Genomic DNA, 19,598 nt, shown 5'->3' with positions numbered 1-19,598 from the left:
TTTTCCTAAGTTAATAATCTGTAAAGATATGCGCGAATTTTTTACAAATTATAATTAATTTAAATAAATCGTTTGTACATGACATGGTTACACGATTTTAACATGGTAGTTGCTTTTAGTAGATTTGCATGGTAATGATTTTAGATTGAAGGTGCAAAATCGAGTGAGAGGGAACTACATCGTCCGCCAGGTCACTTTTTATGATGCGCGCGCACACCGTCACAAAAAACCGACATCTGAATTTAGCTTTAGTAGACATCTTGTTTTTCAAAAAAGGTTTGACAGTGTTCACTTTGAATTGTCAAAGTCCGCGGACTCATTCCGGTGATTTAATTGTACAAAAATCTCAAATTTTAATATTCAGTGAAACTTGGTGGTCTACATGTGGAGAAAATGAGATAACTAGATAATGCTTTATAATAAAACTTTCAATGTATTAAATACCTTTTTCTATTATTAGTGCCGTTTTCTCTACAAACGTAAAATAAGGCGTAAGATACAATTTTTTAAGAGATTCATATCTTTTAACGCCAAAGAAGTCTAACTTCTAGCGCGTGTACATAAGTACACACACGTTTTGTTATTTTTCTATTTTATATCGTCTGCCGGCTTAGATGGTATGAAGTAACAAATCGTTTGTTCGAGAAACCAATCTAAAGTGGTGTGGTGTTTGATGCTTCCAGATTAGTCGTATACACGGTTTCTGTATGTTCTTCATTCTGTAGGTAGCTACAGAATGAAGAACATACAGAACTAAAACAAGCCGACAAACTTGGCGTTTATAATAATACTGTTTATCATAAACAGCACTATAGTGTGGGGATAAAGTGTCGAATGGGGATGAACAAGATTTTGTCGCGCGCCAAACGCAAATGTAATCTTACGCTTTCAATAAGGTAATAACAAAGCCTACAATGCAACCTTATAACTTAAAATTATAATTTGAAAACTTTGAAATCTGAATAATTTGAAAGGCAAATTCTCAACTCATAAATACTGATGCTGGGCTCAAATCAAAATTTTAACCAAAACTCCAATTGAAGTTACCAAAATTCACAAATTAAATTAAGTAACACGCTATTATAACGAATTAAATAAGTTTTAAAAACTAATTAAAACTAGCCGATAAAAATTAGGATTTGTACAAAAAAAAAACAATCTACTCTTAAATGTTAAACGGTTCGTTTTGTAGTTATGTAAGTAAATATTAATTCCATACATTTTTACCATTTTTTATACACATATAATGCGTAACTCGTTATTCAACCACTCTTTCTCTCTCAGTGGAGAGGCTGTTAGGAGGATTGGTGAGGTTATATTAGACTTACACCTCCTAAGAACTTTGTGTTGCTCAATGAACCTCAACTCATAATAAAGCACAGTAAAGCAATAAGAAGGCTTTGAGCATCATTTTGACAACCTTCTTCTAAATAAATCGACATTGCTCTACTGGCCAAATACATGCAAGCAGCGGTCGCCGAAAATTGTATGGAAATCTATATTTGTCGCAGTTTAGCGGCCAAATATATTACATAGTAAACTCATATCTGTCATGTAAATTAAAAATGGAACGATCTGTTACTCTGAAGCGTGGCCACCAAGGACGTAACTTATCAAAGGTTTTACTAAAATTGCAAATAGACAGCTTACGGGTAAAATTATTATCTTTCGTTGTTAGCCATTAAAAAAAGAGTTCTACCTAGGTACTACTTAGTCTGAATTTCCGCACACTATTGAGGAAAAGTACTGTACTACGCCGTGCTACGGGCGAGAGTACGGAATATACTTGCCAGGTTTTGACCAATATTATAAATTAAATTATTACTTTTCATAGTAATTCCACAAAGTAACGGTTACTTCTAGCCAATAATTATTTTATGATTTCTAGTTGGTACACCATTTAGCATCTATTTTATATTTACTCTGCGATAGCTCTTCCAAGTTTAACGTCACGCTGTGTCATAGTGAAAGGCTCCAGGTATGTTTAACAAACAGTTTGCTGTATCTAAACAAACAACTCGTGAGAAACAGTACTAACTATAATTATGAAGAAGCAACCGCAATAGTCTCTACTTGAATAACATGTCTATGCGCCCTCCTTTTATGAATCCCATTTAGTTCATTCTGAATCTCTTCCAGCGTCCTACCCTTAGTTTCAGGAACGAAAAAGTAGATAAATATAGTGCCAATGACACATATGACTGCGAAGTTCCATAGCACCCAGCCAGCTTGTACCATCTTCTCCAAATTCTGGTACAATTTAGTGACACCGAAGGCTAGGAACCAGTGGAAACCCGCTGTTATGGCAGTCGCCCGCCTCCTAACATTCGGGGGGAAAATCTCTCTGAGCATTAACCATGGAATAGGTCCAGCCCCAGCGGCATAAACCGACACAAAAATGCATAAAGCCAACACAGGTATCCATGTCTTACTTGTGGACAAATTCGACGCTTTCAATTGGTAATAAATAGCCAAACTTCCCAAACTTAGCGCCATTCCCGTGAAAGAACACAGAAGCAGAACTCTTCTCCTCATTCTTTTCAGAAACATTGTTGAAAAATAAGTAGAAGAAACTAAGCAGAAACCAAGAATAATACTCGGGATGTAAGTAGCTTCTCGGTCGTATAAAGGATTTGCGAAAGAGCAGAAGATCATTTCAGAGTAGAAGAGGACGGGGTATATGCCACTCAACTGCTGGAAGATCATGAGTCCGAAAGAGACAACCAGCGCTTTGACAGTCGCCTTCGTGGTGAACAATTGCTTGAACGTCACTCTGTTTTTCGCGAAGTTCCTTAACGTTTCCCTTATCGCTTTAAGTTCTCCGTCCACGTCGTTGTCAATTCCTCGGAAGTATCTTAGCGCTGATTTGGCTTCGCTGGATTTCCCTTGTGACAAGAGATAAGCTGGGGACTCTGGCAGGAAGATGAAGGCGATGAAGAACGCAACGGGTATGGTAACGCAGAGAACTGCAAGCCAGGATAGGTTCTGGACCATACCTGAAAACAAGAGTATAATTATTTGAAAAAATATAAATATACCACGACAATACACACATCGCCATCTAGTCTGAAAGTAAGCGGAGCTTGTGTTATGGGTACTAAGATGACTGATGAATATTTTAATATACATTCCAGTAAATAGTTAATAACTAGTATAATAATAAATAACTGAAAAACATTCGTGCTCGTCACACAAACATTTTCCACTAGTGGGAGTCGAAATCACAGCCTTGGACTTACAGGGCTGCTTAATCGGCCGTCAAAATTATTTTAATAATAATAATAATCGGAGATGGGGATAACAAAAAGTGTTAAATCACTATCATTGTAACGATGGCGCGTTCTGAACCCTCGTAACTTTAGTTTTAAGTTTACGAATGTAGTTATCCATCATTCATCACCATGTATATTAAAACTTTCTTAAATAATGATACTACAGACTTGACTTTGAAACCTACAAAAAACCACTTAATTGCAAAAATGAACAATCAGGTTTGAATATGACGACATGACGACATTCCTGGTGCAATGGTGAGCGTTGCGGTCTTATAAGTCGATGTCCCGGGTTCAATGCAGTATGGATCCATTTAGTAATTCATAATTTTTGAATTTTCTCTGGTCTGGTCTGACTTTGGCCGTGGCAATCACCCTACCGATAAAGACGTGACGTCCAGCGATTCAGCTCCGATTCGATACTATGAAGAAACTAATTGAAGTGAGCAGAACTCAAACGGGTTACCCTTCTACTATCTTAGACGGTATAATCTTTCAAGTGAGATTGCAGGCAAGGAACTCTTATAATTAGTAAAAAAATATTAACAAAGATACAATAGGTCTTCTGACTGAAAAGCAATGGTTTTTTATTTGAATGAGTGCAGCTTATTTGCATTAATGACAATATGTAACTCTATATTTCTCGTATTTCGAAAGCAGAAATAACGGATGGAATGAAAATGTATGTTGTTTTCCTAAATTAGTATATATGCCGCAAAAGAAGATTAAAGTCGACTCAGCCCTGTCGCATCGTACGTACCAGGTATTAATTATTTTTTCAACATAGGTTATATAATTTTTATAATTTTTATAATTTTAAAGAACGTAAAAGAAAATAACAAATAGATACAAAATTTTTATGTGAAATGTTAAAAATACAGCATGTCTTTTGTTGTTCAACTTTTTACTGTGAAATCGTTATATAAATATATGTTATATGACAAAATTTATTTCATTCCAAATTATTATGAATTATTACGTAAAACGTACGTACGAAATTTCGTTAAAGGGTACTTTGACATTTTTTCTATCAAGAAAATTTTAATGAATTGCTTAAAGCGGGCAACGGGATAGCCAAATCTCAATATAATAATAAAAATAATGATGTTTATTTCCAAAAAATCTTAAGTCCTAACAATATAGTAAAAGGTTTTCTTATTTTATAGGATGGGGCATCCATTATACTACAAGCTTCTGAAGCTAAACTAAGAAACCTTGTATTTCAGCTTCATTGCCTTCACCCCCTCGGGCTACCACCCCCATTATGGTTAAGAATAATATATTCTTTTTTGCTGTGAAGAACTAAATAGATTATAAATTAGAACGCATCATAAATGCCATCTATAATACTTAAATAAAGATATTTTTTACTTTGACTTTGAATTGTTTAAATTCTTACAACCTCATTCAGTAGCGCTCGTTCCCAGTATAGTTGTTACTTTTTTTTGCCTTCTACGGCGGTTACATTAGTCTGCGATAAACTTTAGTTTTTCACCAGCGAAAATTAGTTTTCACGTCAGAACATGTATCGCGGAGCAATCCTGTAGAAGCGTAAGGAACAGCGACGTGCGAGAAATTGTTATGAGGCTTGAAGTGGCTACAAAATAAATAAATATAAATTATTATGGGAGCGGCGAGACGAGCCCGAATACTAAACAAGCACGTGCCACCCGTGTTCACACGGACCGCCCGGGGCCCGACAAAAGAAACATGCCTGATATTTAATTTAATTTTTGATACGTGCTGGTTGAGGTTATAAAAATATAATGTGATACAAAAAATACACACTCTCTAACATAGAAAATGCGTGCACGTGTCAAAGTAATTACCCACTCATTAGTGGGATACTATAAGTAGTATCCCACTTCTGATGCTGTATCGTGGTCTTAAGCAATTAAATACCACTTGCTTTAACGTTAACAAAAATATAGTGATACCTGCATACCTAAGAGGTCTCTATAGTGTTATTAAAGGCGTACGATGTCAACCAATGCAAAATTGGCCCTTTATGGAAAAGGAGCCCTTTATGAATTTTCGGGAGGTTTTCTTTTGACTGTAAAGACCATAACAAAGACTACTACGCTTTAACTTGTTTGCGTTATAAACTTTTTTTACGACTTTACAGTTAAGGTCCTATCTTCTTACCTGGTACAGTGGTGAATTCAGTTAGTTATTTTATTATTTCTTAATACTTTCTGACTGGTCTTGTGGGTCTAATCGTAGCTATTTACATCCTACAAACAAATACGTCTCTCCGTCGTGTGTTTCGGTACGGTGTCTCTTAGAATCGGATTAGGAGTATGAGGTTATACGAGTATATACTGCTATTATTTTAGGCTATAACATTCCACTGCTGGAATAAAATCCTCGCCTGAAAGTTTAGAGAGGACGCAAAAGTCCTCCGAGGGAGATTGCAAAAAGGAGAATCATTATCAAAATTAAGCTTAATTTGCCGCGAAAAGCAGGAGAATCTGTGTGGTGTAATTTATAATTTCTTCAATCCTTATACTCCACACCACACAGATCCTCGGCAATACACCATCTACGCAGGTTTCGCTCCGAAACCGGAGCATCCAGGAGATGTTGACTTTACAATGAATAATTGTTAAGATTCTCCTGCTTTTCGCGGAGTATAGCAAATTAAGCTTAATTTTGATAATATATCATGGATTTCCGCAAAGTAACGCCTGCTTCTATACAATATTTAAAAGGAGAATCGTATTTTTATCTGCTCTACTCGGCCGGGCTTACAGATGGAATAACAAAAATAATTTTGAGTCTAGCTTGTTTTTTTTTTTATTTCCACTACAGGTTAGCTATTGACTGCAATCTCATCTGGTAAGTGATGATGCATTCTAAGATGTTAGCGGGCTAACCTGTTAGGGAGTATGGTATAGGGAGTATGGTCATAACCCTAATTGTTTTCTGCTTATGCGGAATGTCTTTGTCGGTAGGGTGGTACCAGACCAGACCTAAGAAAAAATTCAAAATTCAAAATTCATTTATTTCAAGTAGGCCTAATATAAGCACTTTTGAAACGTCAAGTCTGTCTGTTTGTAGTGATTCTACCACCGGTTCGGAAGGCAGATTCTACCGAGAAGAAGCCGGCAAGAAACTCAGCAGTTGCTCTTTTCCAACATCAACAATTTACATTTTGTATTTTAACATTCATTTTTCTATCTTGTGAGAGCTGAAAGCGGAGCCGGATGCTTCCAAGCAACCTTGTCATTAAAAAAATTCATCAATTGTATAGTAACCTCGCTCTAATAAATGTGTTTTAACAAATTCTTTAAACTTGTGCATTGGCAGGTCCAAAATCACCTTAGGAATCATATTATAAAAGCGTATACTCAATCCCACAAATGATCCCTGTACCTTACGCAGACGATATGCAGATGACACTAATTTATGACCATTTCTTGTAAGTCGACTGTTTATGTCCACTTTTTGTTTATAAAGACTAATATGTTGTCTTACAAATACTATATTGTTATAAATATATTGTGAAGCTACAGTAAGTATGCCTATTTCTTTAAACTTCTCACGGAGGGATTCGCGTGATTTAAGTTTATATATTGACCGTACAGCTCTTTTCTGTAATATAAATATAGTTTCGATATCAGCTGCTTTACCCCATAACAAGATTCCATAGGACATAACACTATGAAAGTACGCAAAATAAACTAGCCTAGCTATTTCAACGTCAGTAATCTGTCTAATTTTTCTGACTGCGTAGGCAGCCGAGCTTAGTTTACCCGCTAGTGAATCTATATGGGCACCCCACTGTAGCTTATTATCCAAGGTCACGCCCAGAAAAACTGTGGAAGTCTCTATTTTTAGTGATTCACCATTTATCATTATATTTTTATCAATTTTCTTTACATTTGGTAAGATAAATTCGACACACTTTGTTTTTTTTGCATTTAAAAGTAAGTTGTTAACTGTAAACCAGTGCGACACATGCGACATAACACGGTTTACTTCGTCAGAGTTATCTTTACTCCTATCAGTCTTAAAAATTAGAGATGTATCATCTGCAAACAATACAATGTCGCATGTTCCACTGACATGGTACGGTAGATCATTTATATACACTAAAAATAGAAAAGGACCCAAAATCGAGCCTTGTGGGACACCCATTGAGGTATTTGAACCCTGAGACTTTGCATCATTTATGCAAACTCTTTGGGTTCTATTGCTGAGATAAGAGGCAACCAAATTTAGTGCAACGTTTTGGATACCATAGTGGCTTAGCTTAAGAAGCAAGGTTTTATGATCAACACAATCGAAAGCTTTAGATAGATCACAAAAAACACCCATGGCGTTCTGTGAACATTCCCAGGCATCATAAACATGTTTTATAAGTTTAGCGCCTGCGTCCGTTGTGCTACGACCTTTAGTGAAGCCATACTGCTCAGGCTGTAGTAAGTTATTTACATTAAAATGATATAAGAGTTGATTTAATATAATTTTTTCAAATATCTTACTAAGAGCTGGTAAGATTGAGATAGGTCTGTAATTGTTTATATCATTTTTATTACCAGATTTAAATAGAGGAATGAGTTTACTATGTTTCATTAGGTTCGGGAAAGTACCTAAATCAACACATTCATTGAAAATTATGGCTAAAATAGGAGCAATGACGTCTATAATTTGAGATATTACCTTTACCGACATTCCCCATATATCACCTGTTTTCTTTAATTTTAACAACTTGAAGTTTTTACTGATATCCGATGCATCTATATGTTTGAAATGAAATAAAACTTTGCACTCATTAATGTTGCCTCTTAATAAATTCTGAGCTGCAGTAGGTGAGGAATTTAGTGAATCTGTTAACAAAATAGGAACATTCTGAAAAAAGTTTTCAAAAGTACTAGCAACTTCTGTATCAGTAGTTACCATATTATTATTAATAATTAATTCAAAATTTCCGTCTCGAGATTTAGTTTTCCCAGATTCATTATTAACAATTTTCCAGGTTGTTTGTATTTTGTTTTCAGATTTTACTATCCGATCTTTAATGTATAGCGACTTAGCTTGTCTACAAACATTTTTAAATGTTTTGGAGTAACTTTTTACATATTCAAGGAAGGTTGGAGTCTGATTGTATTGTTTTTCATCATATAGCTCATACAACTTATCCCTGCTTTTGTAAATGCCTATTGTCGCCCAATCACTAAACCTCATTTTTTTATTAGAATCTATGTATTTAAAAGTAAATACTTTATTAAATGCACTTTCTATTTCATTGAAAAGCGTACGATAAAGATTGTCGGGATGACAGTTTTCAAAAAAGAGAGCAGGAATTTTGGCTGATATTTCACCTTCAAATCGCGTCAGTTTACTCTGAGTTATCGGCCTATACTTAACAATATGTTTATTTCTATTTGTACCAACAACAACAAAAAGTAATTTGTTGGCCACAATGATCTGACCTTAAATTGTTTAATATCGATTTACCTAAGATATCACAGTTAAAAAAAATATTATCTAAACAAGATGCTGAAGTTGCTGTGATTCTAGTAGGTTCATCGAAAGCATTATTCAAATTAAAGCATTTAAATAAGTTTAACAACCTAGTCGTAGTAGTATTATGTAATAAGATATCAACATTGAAATCCCCGCATACTATTACATTTTTAGTAGACATACACAATCGCTTAAGGACATCTTCCATTACATCCTCGAATTGGTTGAAATCACCTGAGGGGGGATGGTACACACACACTATTATAAAACGCTCCAGCTCCACACAAGACAGTTCAATTATGCGCTCCACAGAAAGACTAACTATATCTTTTCGCTCCTTACATGTTATATTTAATTATAAATGATTTATCCCCAAATTGGCCCTGCCCGGAATCGAACTCAAGACATCCTACTTAAATTCACAGCGCTCACTGTTGTGCCAGGGAGGTTGTCAAAAATAAATTATAAATTAAAAACACTTACCAATTATGTAGCCGAATAGTAATCCACAAGCGAACAGCACATGGTAGAAGTTGGCTAGAGCTGGTAGCAGATGTGACTCCGCTATATCTTCGACGTAGGGCGGGACGCTCACGCTAAAGGCGCCCACGGCTACGCCGCCCACGAAGCGGCCCACGTATAGTCCGTACACGTTTGGACTGGAAACGTTGTTAGCATCATCATCATCGTCGTATTTATGGGAGTTTGTCCACCAATCTGCACTAGATGAGTGTGGTGGACTACCCTTCCAATTGTGGGAGGAGATCCGCGCCCTGTAGTGGGCCGGTAATGGGTCGATGTGACTCTCGGGCAGTAGGTTAAGGCCGTAGTCTACAACGCTGGCCCAATGCGGATTGGTGGACTCCACATACCTTTGAGACCATTAAGTAGAACTCTCAGGCTTGCAGCTTTCCTCAAATTGTTTTGTTTACCGTCGAAGCAAGTGATATTTTTAATTACTTAAAACGCACATAACTTAGAAAAGTTAGAAGTGCGTGCTGGGGTTCGAACTCGGCCCCCCGAAATTGAAGTCGAGCTCCTACTCACTAACTACGCTATCACCGCCCGAGAGTACAAAAGCAAAATTCCTTTCATTATCTTACCTAGAAGCCACCAATATCCAGGAAACCAGCAATGGCAAGGCCAAGTAGAGTAAGGTCTTCTTTCTACCGAAGTGCTCCGATATCAGACCTGACGGTACTGCACCGAACAGCGCCCCCAGGCAAAGCAGGGACACCACCCAAGACCCTCTCGGTGTAACCTGGAAAAGCATTCATAATCTTTAATAGTATTTAAAATGTGAAAGTTTTTTTGTTACGCACTAAGTAAACAATCACAGAATTAAGAATTATTGCATGCAGCGTATTGTGTCCAAAAACTGAGAAGACGCCCGGACACGTCGCACTTCACACCCGCGGAATGTTCTCAAAAACTCTCCCATTTTCTTCATTTTATGGTAAACGTTTAGAACATTAGACATAAAATAATTACTGTCTACTGCACACACTGCAGACAACATAAAACGATTCACAGGGAGCCGCTGAACACGAGCGCTATAAGGCTGTGATATTTGGAACTCCTTAGAAAAGGCCTACGTCCCTCAGTGAAAAATTTCGATTTTGTAATTTAGTTTCTCGCCGGCTTCTTCTCGGTAGAGTCTGCCTTCCGCACCGGTAGAACCACTACAAACCGACAGACTTGATTTTTCAAAAGTGCTTATAGAGTAAGATACATGTAATAAATAAATTTTGAATATTGTTTTTTTTTTCTAAATTTATAAAAAAGAACTATGGAGAAATTAGAGTAAGCTATAAAAATTACAATTATGAAATATACATATTTATATATCACGGTATATTCACGAATCGGTAAACTATGACATAGTTCATCTGTCGATATGATCATGGTGAAGTAACTTACCCCAATTTTGGAGTGAGTACCGTTGAACGCTTGAAACTGAAACAAAAAATAACGTTAGTTTGATGTCTTAAACCACCCGGCTCATTTCAATCTACCTTTTTGATACCCGTTTTCACTCAAGACGAACAAGGAAATGCCTAAGTAGGTAACGCCTAATCAAAGAAGATTCCTTACCTTTCACCTATTGATTTTCACTAGGCAACTCATAAAACCTAACTTGTCTATTGCCCGTTTTCATTAACGAGGGACAAAGAAGATTCCTAGGCAAACATTTACCTTTCACGTATAACCTAACTTGTCTATGGTCCTATTATGTGGTTGAATTCATATTTTTCATTTCTCGTATGGATTCTTGCATATTAAAAACCCAAATTTATATTTTATTTACCTGTCAAGTTTAATTTTCTGAACATTACGCACCGCCGAATCGGTATCTTAACTTAAGATGGCGCCTAACTTCGTTAGTCATCATCTAAGAGTTGGTGATACCTTTTTCAATCATTAATAGTTCTTTAAGTTTGGTGAAAACGGGCATGATCCAGCCGGCGACTGTGTTTCTTACCACGTAGGTACAACCTGAGGATCTTCTAGGCGAGAGAGAATAGCGTTTTCTAGGCGCTCTAACCAAGGCCTTACTATTCTTTTCCATATGGCATGATTGTCGTTGGGCAGGTTAAAGAATACCACGCTTTTAAACGCCAAAAACAATCGAAGTAGCGATGCGACGCGTTAGATCAGGTTATATTGTGTAGGTACAATTGCTAATGAAAGTTGTAATACACAAACACACCCTCGGCCTAGTAAAGTGTCACTGCTGGGCGTAGGCCTACCACGTTGCTCCAATGCAGGTTTATGGGCTTAAACGACTCACGATTTAGTAATATTACCGAGACTGACGGTTTTTTTTTTTTTATTAACGATAGGCTAGTGCTTGGCGACAATCATGCCTGTTAGAAAGCAATGATGAGGTCTAGGTTGGAGCACGCTTGCCTAGAAAAAGCCCATTCACTCTAACCTTAAAGGTGCTCAAATTATACGTGGCAGGACACACAGTTGCCGGGAGGGCGTTCCACATCTTAGCGGCACGTATCAGAAACGTGGATAAAAACGTTTCGTGCGTGTTGATGGAATATCAACCACATAAGGATGCCACCGCTCACGGTGTCTCGCTGTTCTGTGGTAGAACGGGGAAGAAGGAACAAGATTGTAAAGTTCCTGAGCACACTCACCGAAGTATATCCAGTAATAAACCGACGGCTAAGTGTGATGTGTCAAATAAAAAAACAAAAAAGCTTGTGTTATGGGTACTGATATAGCTGATGAATATTTTTAAGAATATAATACACAGAAATACTCATTATATACAAATAAACACCCAGATACTGAAAAACATTAATGTTCATCACACAAACATTTTCCAGCTGTGGGAATCGAAATCAGGGCCTTGGACTCAGAAAGCAAGGTTTGATGTTGAGATAAAAGTTGTATTCAAACTCAAATGTTGTGCGTGTTCGAAGTCGTGGGATACCGCTAGTCTCTAATAAATCGCCACAAGATAAACAGAGATCTCCCGGCCTGCCCGGCTGAGCTGTTATTAATTGAGTTTGTTGTGAAAACATTATTTACGGCGCTTCACCGGCGATATTGTGTTACGGATTGTTTTGAACTAACTTTGAATATTTTGAGTTCGGTAATGAATTCACTTGAACGGATTCCCAACATTTTCCTCGATTACAGCGTATTTTCGATTCGCGCACAGAGATTCCTTGTAACGTTGCAAATCCAAAATTTTCAACAAATTTACTGCTAGTGTACTTATTCTAGTATTTTTGATATACGTTAAATATTGGATTAAAGTATGCGTTGCTTCAAGAATTGCTTTTCTATTTATCAATATTAATATTAAAGCTGAGTATCTGATTAAGTGGTTGTTGTCTAACTAACTAATCTCTAAAAATAACTACCAATCGCCCAATTCGCGAAGAAGGGAAAAGGCTATGTAACTTATAATATAAAATATAAGATAAGTTATATCAGATCAGTTAACATCTGAGGGTACTCCGGTTACGGAGCAAAACGTGCGTACATTGTCGAGGATCTGTTTGTTGGACAGTATAAAGATTGAAGAAATTATAAATTACACCGTCACATATTCTCCTGCTTTTTGCGGAGTATAAATAAATTTACTAAACAAATATACTACGACAATACACACATCGCCGTCTAGCACCAAAGTAAACGTAGCTTGTGTTATGGGTACTAAGACGACTGATGAATATTTTTATGAATAATATACATAAATACTTATAATATACATATAAACACCCAGACACTGAAAAACATTAATGCTCATCACACAAACATTTTCCAGTAGTGGGAATCGAACCATTGGACTCAGAAAGCAGGGTTGCTGCAAACTGCGCCAATCGGCCATCAAAGTATAGAAAATTAAGCTTAATTTTCATAACATATGTTACAGTTATTTTAAAAAGTGGGTAAATATCCAACCTTTTGATAACTATATTCATATTTGCCAGATATTTTATTTCATGGAATTGATTTTACAAATACCCTAATTATTATTATTCAATTCATAGATTGTTTTCTAAAAAACAGTTAAAATAGTATTTGGTTAAACATTGTGTGGAGGGTATTTTGATATAAATACGACTGCACTATCGATGCACCTCAGTCCTACATGGACTCGAACGATGCAAAGATACCTCCTGGTGTCTTAGTCGTTTATCAGATCATGGAATTCCGCAAAGCAATGCCTGCTTCTATCCAATTATCATGGTGTTAGTATAATCTAAGACTAGCTCTGTCATAAAAAACTAAACGTAACGGATGAAATATGTGGGACCAGGCAAACCCCAGCATCGGAGAAGGTACGTCAAGATGAAGCTACTCACGTCTTCTTCTAGGATAGTTGTATTTGTGAGATACAAGGGAAGGGCTGACGATGACCACGCAACGCAGACCCCGGTCGCAAACGCTCCCAAGTTCACTAAAACAATAAAAGAAGGGTTAATTATGTAAAAATGATTACTACTATTATTTTTCAAGTTATAGCCACCAAGGTAACTAGTTTGCTTGCCGCAGACACAGGTAGGCTACAAGCCTACAAGCCAAACAGATAATATGATCTATGATCTTAGGCAGGCTATGATCTTTTGAAGGTGTCAGTTCAGAAGATCATAGCCTGCCCGTTCCTACGCGGAAAACGTAAGCCGTAAGTAGACGTACCTATGCCAGTGGCGATGTACTGGGTGGTGATGCCCGATGTGTCTCTCTTGATGTCCGGAACTGTCTCCAGCCTTTTCAGCACCTTGGAGTGGAGCGAGTGGCCGTTCTTGTTGTCCAGCTCAGTGTGCGACGCGCCTGCCTCCGCGTCCAACGTTGTCGTTGGGTCATCCACTGAAATAACACTTTATTAAGCCCAGATACCGTGGCAGATCAGAATATAGTGTTACCACCAGACCGTCCCTCCTGTTCTCGCAGGTTTCGTACGAGGGAATATAAATAAAAACGGGCAGCAATAACTGCACAGCTTGCTGAAAAGGCCTAAAGTACTGCTGTGGACTGTTATAAGCTACTGATGAAGCCTATATTTAACTACCTCGTTGGTTTAGTGGTTAGAAGGTTCGTTTATGGATCACGAGGTTTGAGTTTAATTTCCAGGTTGAACTTAAAATTGCTGTGAGCACGTTAAGCCGCTGCGTCTGATTCGTTTTACTTACATGGCAAAGTGATCGCTAAATCAAAAGAATATACACGACAACGCAAGAGTTGAATACAAAAAATTCTAAAGTTTTTATGTAGGCCTATCAGGAGCGCTTTTAAAGAGTTCGTACACTTATCCATTGTTCCATTCATCATATCAAACCTTTCCCGGCCCACAGCGTACGGGTCTTCAGCTACAATGAGCAGGGTATAGGCTCTAGTCCAACACGCTGGCCCAGTGTAAATAGGTCGATTAAGTCCTAAACCCTTTTCATTCTGGGAGAATTATTGTGTTTCCATTATTGTAAGCTTCTTATTGTGATTACCCACACCCGAAAAGCGGTGATAGTAGGACTTTGCCTTCACTTTCGGGCGCAGAGTTCGAAGTCCTAGCACGCACCTCTAACTTTTATAAGTAATGTGCGTTCAAAACGTCACTTGCTTCAACTGTTAAGAAAAATATCTTAAGGAAACCTGCAAGCCTCAGAGTTTTCCATAATGTTCTCAAGGTGTGGTGGAGTCCACCAAACCGCACTGGGCCGGCGTGGTGGACTACGGCCTTTACCACTTCTCACTGGGCCCGGTAGTGGGTCGGTAATGGGATGATAATTGATATGATGATGATGAAGAACTGCACTCATTAACTTTAAACTAAAGCAACTAGGGTTCAAAACGCGACTTAGCCTAAGAAGAAGCCTCTAACGAACTTCACTGAGTATTTCGGTTTGTCATCATAAAAAAACGTATTCGGGAGCATTTTCTAACAAACCTTCTTGTTTTTGGCCTCATCTCTCGGTACATGGGATCAGGACAACGTGAACTCTTCTATGCACTTCTATTAGCCGTCCACACTTTTTACACGCATGTCTTCTTTCACAAAAGCCACCCATCTCTTTCTCACTCTTCCCATACTCCATACATCCAATATTACTAAAACTCATCAAATCGGGGAACATCCTTTAAAACATAAAACAATTGACTTAACAATTATTCATTGTAAAGTCAACATTTCCGGAGGATGCATTTTCGGAGCCAAACGTGGGTAGAGGGTATATTGCCGAGGATCTGTTGGGTGTGGAGTATAAGCATTGAAGAAATTATAAATTACGCCATACAGATTCTCCTGCTTTTCGCGGAGTATAGCAAACGTAAGCTTAATTTTCGTAATATATCATGGATTTCCGCAGAGTAACGCCTGCTTCTATACAATATATATAACTATTGATTAATTCATGAATCCTTACAATAAATTGGAAATCATATTTTTACACACTGTGTATTTCTTTGAACCATACCTACTATTATTGTAGCTGAAACCAAGGTTAGATAAAACCTGGTCTTTTAACCTTAGATTTATGTCCATCTGTACGCGGCTGATAGGCTAATTGAATTCTCTTATCACAAGCTGTACACCGACACGTCGCATTACGTAGAAAATTGTAAAGATTTTACTTAAAACATTGGAAGGAGGCGTTACCTTGCATCAATGATATTCTACAAGTCATTATCATATCAAGCCATCATCGGCCCACTACATGGCACGGATTTCCTCCTACAATGAGAAGGGGCTAAGGCCGTAGTCCACCACGCTGGCCCAGTGCAGATTGGTGGACTCCACACATCTTTGAGAACGTTATGTAGAACTCTCAGGCATGCAGTTTACCTCACGATGTTTTCCTTCACCGTTGAAGCAAGTGATATTTGAATTTATTAAAACGCACATAACTTAGAAAAGTTAGAGGTACTAGGCACGACGAAAGTGAAGTCGAAGTTTACCCATTGAGCTATCACCACTCTGCACATAATCCTTGCTAATATTAGAAATGCGAAAGTGTCTTTGTTCATTTGTTTGTTTGTCCTTCCTACAAGTCCTAAACAAACGATCCATTTGATTTTCGGCATAAGAGTTAGTTGTAAGCCTGGAGAGTGACATAGGCTAAATTTTATCCCAGGGAAACAAACGGTTACCACGGGAGTTGTAAAATACCGTAATAAACGCGGATGAAGATGCAACATGTAGTCATAAAAGCGGTTTTAGCAAAGTGGTTATAACTATAGCCTAAGGGGTATCGAGTTGGATTCGCGGCAACACTGAGTTTTGATGTTATATATCTTTATATATATGTTTTTATATATCAGTCACTGTAACGGTGAAGGAAAATACCGTGAGGAAAGCTGCACGCTAGAGAGTTCTCCATAATGTTCTCGAAGGCGAATAACATAACACAGTATAACATCTGCACTTGGCAAGCGTTGTGAACTACTTCCTATACCCTTCTCATTCTGAGAAGAGACTCGTGCTTTCCAGTGGGCCCTTAAGGCATTAAAGAATATAATTCTTTAACAAAACACCAACAGTATTATAATATTATATCCTTGTTTTTATAAATAACTAGCGTACCCAGCCCGCTTCGCCGGGCTAGATTTTGCTTTATTTTATTTAAGCAATCTTTCAACTTAGATCTTGAAATTAAATTTAAATCTCATAATATATTAAATCATTTATTTCTCTCCGTAATCATTCTCTTTTATTCTCTTCTCGAGCGGGTGAAGATCACTATCTACACCCATGTACACCCAATAAAAGAATATCATCATAGTAAATAAAAGCTGTATTTGACAGTTTGACAGTTCTAAAATAGGAGTGTTCCGATCATCACCAAACTTTACAGGATTTCTCGCTAGGGCAATCCGGAGAATCCCTGAAAGTTTCATTGACATCGGTCCAGCCGTTTCGGAGCCTATACGGACCATACCCACACACTTTCTCTTTTATACTCGTATATATTAAAAAAGTAAGTTTAGCTTTTGTTATGGGTACTGAGATAACAGATGAATTTTTTTGTGAATAATATACTTAAATACTTATAATTTACAGATAAACATATTCATCACACAAACATTTTCCAGTTTTCGGAATCAAACCCACAGCCTTGGACTCAAAAAGAATCAAAAAGACTCAAAAACTCAAAAGAAACTATGATTTTGAGATAATACTGTTTTATGCATATTAGTAAACTCCCGAACGGAGTAGGTACCTACTTTATTATAATTTATTTTTCCTCTTAACAAACTTAGTAAGTCTCATTGTGACAACTAAGCAATGATGCTTAGTTGACTTCAAAACATTCAGTATCTAACTTATGTAATAAGCGTCTAGACGAATTAATTTATTAATCTAATTGTTCCAGATTCCACGGAGGTCAAGTGTCAGACTGTCACACCACTGTGACGTCACTTCCGATACCAATTTCACTACGACCAATAGCAACATATTTAATCAATGACATTCAAATCTTAACACACTCGTAAACTCACAATTTGATAAAAATACAGGCGCATTTGATGGCAGTGACTCCAGCTCCCCAGCTCAGAAGGAGAATTTTAATGAAAAGTTGCCGAAAAAACATTCCAACGTTGCTTAAAATCGCTTTAGTTTCGATGTTTTGTTGTGAAACTTTAATTAATAGCTTATTTTTATCGATTACGATTTAAAACGGTCTATAAAGTATAGACCTGGTAGAATTTCATCGTATCTCTATCAAATGAAATCAAAAATTATTTTAAAGATTTTAAACTAAGATTGTCGTGGTTAATCAACATTTCTTAAATATAGTTCAACGGGTACATACCACGATAATATTTTGGATTCGTCGATATTTCGACCCAGTTGCATGGAAATACGATCCATGCAACTGGGTATGTACCCGTTGAACTATAGTTAAGAAAAAAAAATCCTTTTACTTGAATACAGCCCCGATGGCTGAGTAAAGCTTCGGCCTTGCTTTGGGGAGACCGAGTTCGTACCCGTACCCGTACCGTTCGTTATCCGCGTTTTTAATCTGAGCAATTAAACATTAAGTACGGTAAAGGAAAACATCGTGAGGAAACCTGCACTATTGAGATCTAAGGGCGTATGAAGTCTATCAATCCGACCATGGCTAGCGTAGTGGACTATGGCCTTAACCCTTCCCATTTTGGGAGAAGACCCGTGCTCTGTAGTGAGCCGGTCATGGTATGATGATGATCATGACTCTTATAGTCCTAGGATATGATAGGCACCTATACAATATATTTTTTTGCACTATCGTTAAGCAAACTAAACCTTTGAAGTTTTCAAATGCACACTGGTCGTCGTCCCCATACAATGTTATCAATGAGTTTACAACTAACACGGTCAAATTATGCGTGTAGTATGAAAAAGAGCGGTTAGAAACTGGTTAGAAAAGCAACTGAATCAGAACTGTACACTTAGGTATGCAAGTTAACTTAAACCTTAAGCTATAGAAGTTCCAAATGCATACTTCTCCAAGTTTTCTCAGTTGCTAACTGGTGACCATCCGTCGTTCCCACACAAAATTACTGATGAGTTTACAACGATAATCACTGTCAAATTATGCTTTTTGTACGATGAAGAGTGGTAAGAAACTGCTTGGAAAAGTTACTAAATCAGAACTGTAACTTCTATACTTACTTGTAACACTTTTGTTGAACACAAACATACAAAACTTTTAACTTAACGTCATAGAAAACAGTTTTTTTAATATATTATTTATAGAAATATATATAAACAGCGTTACATATATAGAAATAAGGCGCAAATCTCGGCACTATGCGATTGACTGGCGGGCCTCAGTACCATAATCTTGATAAGAATATTGCTTCTTTAAAGTGGGACAGGGCTCGTCAAGCTAGGTCGCATTTGGTTAATAATTAGTGACCGATCGAAGTTTCGGTCGCAGCTTCGGTTTTAACCGAAATCAATGGTTTTGTTCATTCCAATTCAATTTTATTTTGTTTCCTATTCATTTATATTAACCCATTACCAGCACACTAGAGGGTACGGGTCTCCTTTCAGAATAAGAAAAGTTTAGGCCAAAGTCCACAAGACAACTGATACTCGTACCTTAAGTTAGGTTAGAACATAAATACTTATGCGGCACTCAGGTTTTAATGTGTAATAAAAGTGGAGTTTTGAAGATTTCTAATCGCCTAAATACCTACTATCATTACGCTCATTTAGTATTTTAGTAAATAACTTTAATATACATTGATATTCGCTGGTAAGAATCCCTCCCGTATGCGGGTTTCCATCCATTCCATACACCATGTATTGATGGAAACCCGCATTTACTACAAGCTAGTTCAAACACAGATTGGTGCGTGAACAAATATTCGAACTGGTAACGTAGCTATGTACATTAATCCTGA

General features: G+C 37.2%; 1 protein-coding gene across 2 annotated transcripts; it reads right to left on the bottom strand.

Moving 5' to 3' along the window:
• Positions 1 to 1,127: 1,127 nt before the first annotated feature.
• Positions 1,128 to 18,998, bottom strand: LOC120634339 (facilitated trehalose transporter Tret1-like). Of its 2 annotated transcripts, none has more exons than XM_039904851.1 (7): positions 18,862 to 18,998; positions 13,911 to 14,081; positions 13,577 to 13,671; positions 10,665 to 10,700; positions 9,848 to 10,005; positions 9,228 to 9,403; positions 1,128 to 2,996 (listed from the first exon to the last, which is right to left on the bottom strand). In XM_039904851.1, the coding sequence occupies exons 1-7, from the start codon at positions 18,887 to 18,889 to the stop codon at positions 2,044 to 2,046; spliced, it is 1,617 nt and encodes a 538-aa protein (XP_039760785.1). In that variant the 5' UTR covers positions 18,890 to 18,998; the 3' UTR covers positions 1,128 to 2,043. The 2 variants fall into 2 exon arrangements, with proteins under 2 accessions (XP_039760785.1, XP_039760786.1); XM_039904852.1 differs by lacking the exon at positions 18,862 to 18,998 and adding an exon at positions 18,692 to 18,729.
• Positions 18,999 to 19,598: the final 600 nt, after the last annotated feature.

Source organism: Pararge aegeria, chromosome 23 (genome assembly GCF_905163445.1).
Source record: "Pararge aegeria chromosome 23, ilParAegt1.1, whole genome shotgun sequence".
NCBI lineage: Eukaryota > Metazoa > Arthropoda > Insecta > Lepidoptera > Nymphalidae > Pararge > Pararge aegeria.
The sequence above is the reverse complement of the archived record's forward strand: the minus strand, read 5'-3'. Positions and strand labels throughout refer to the sequence as shown.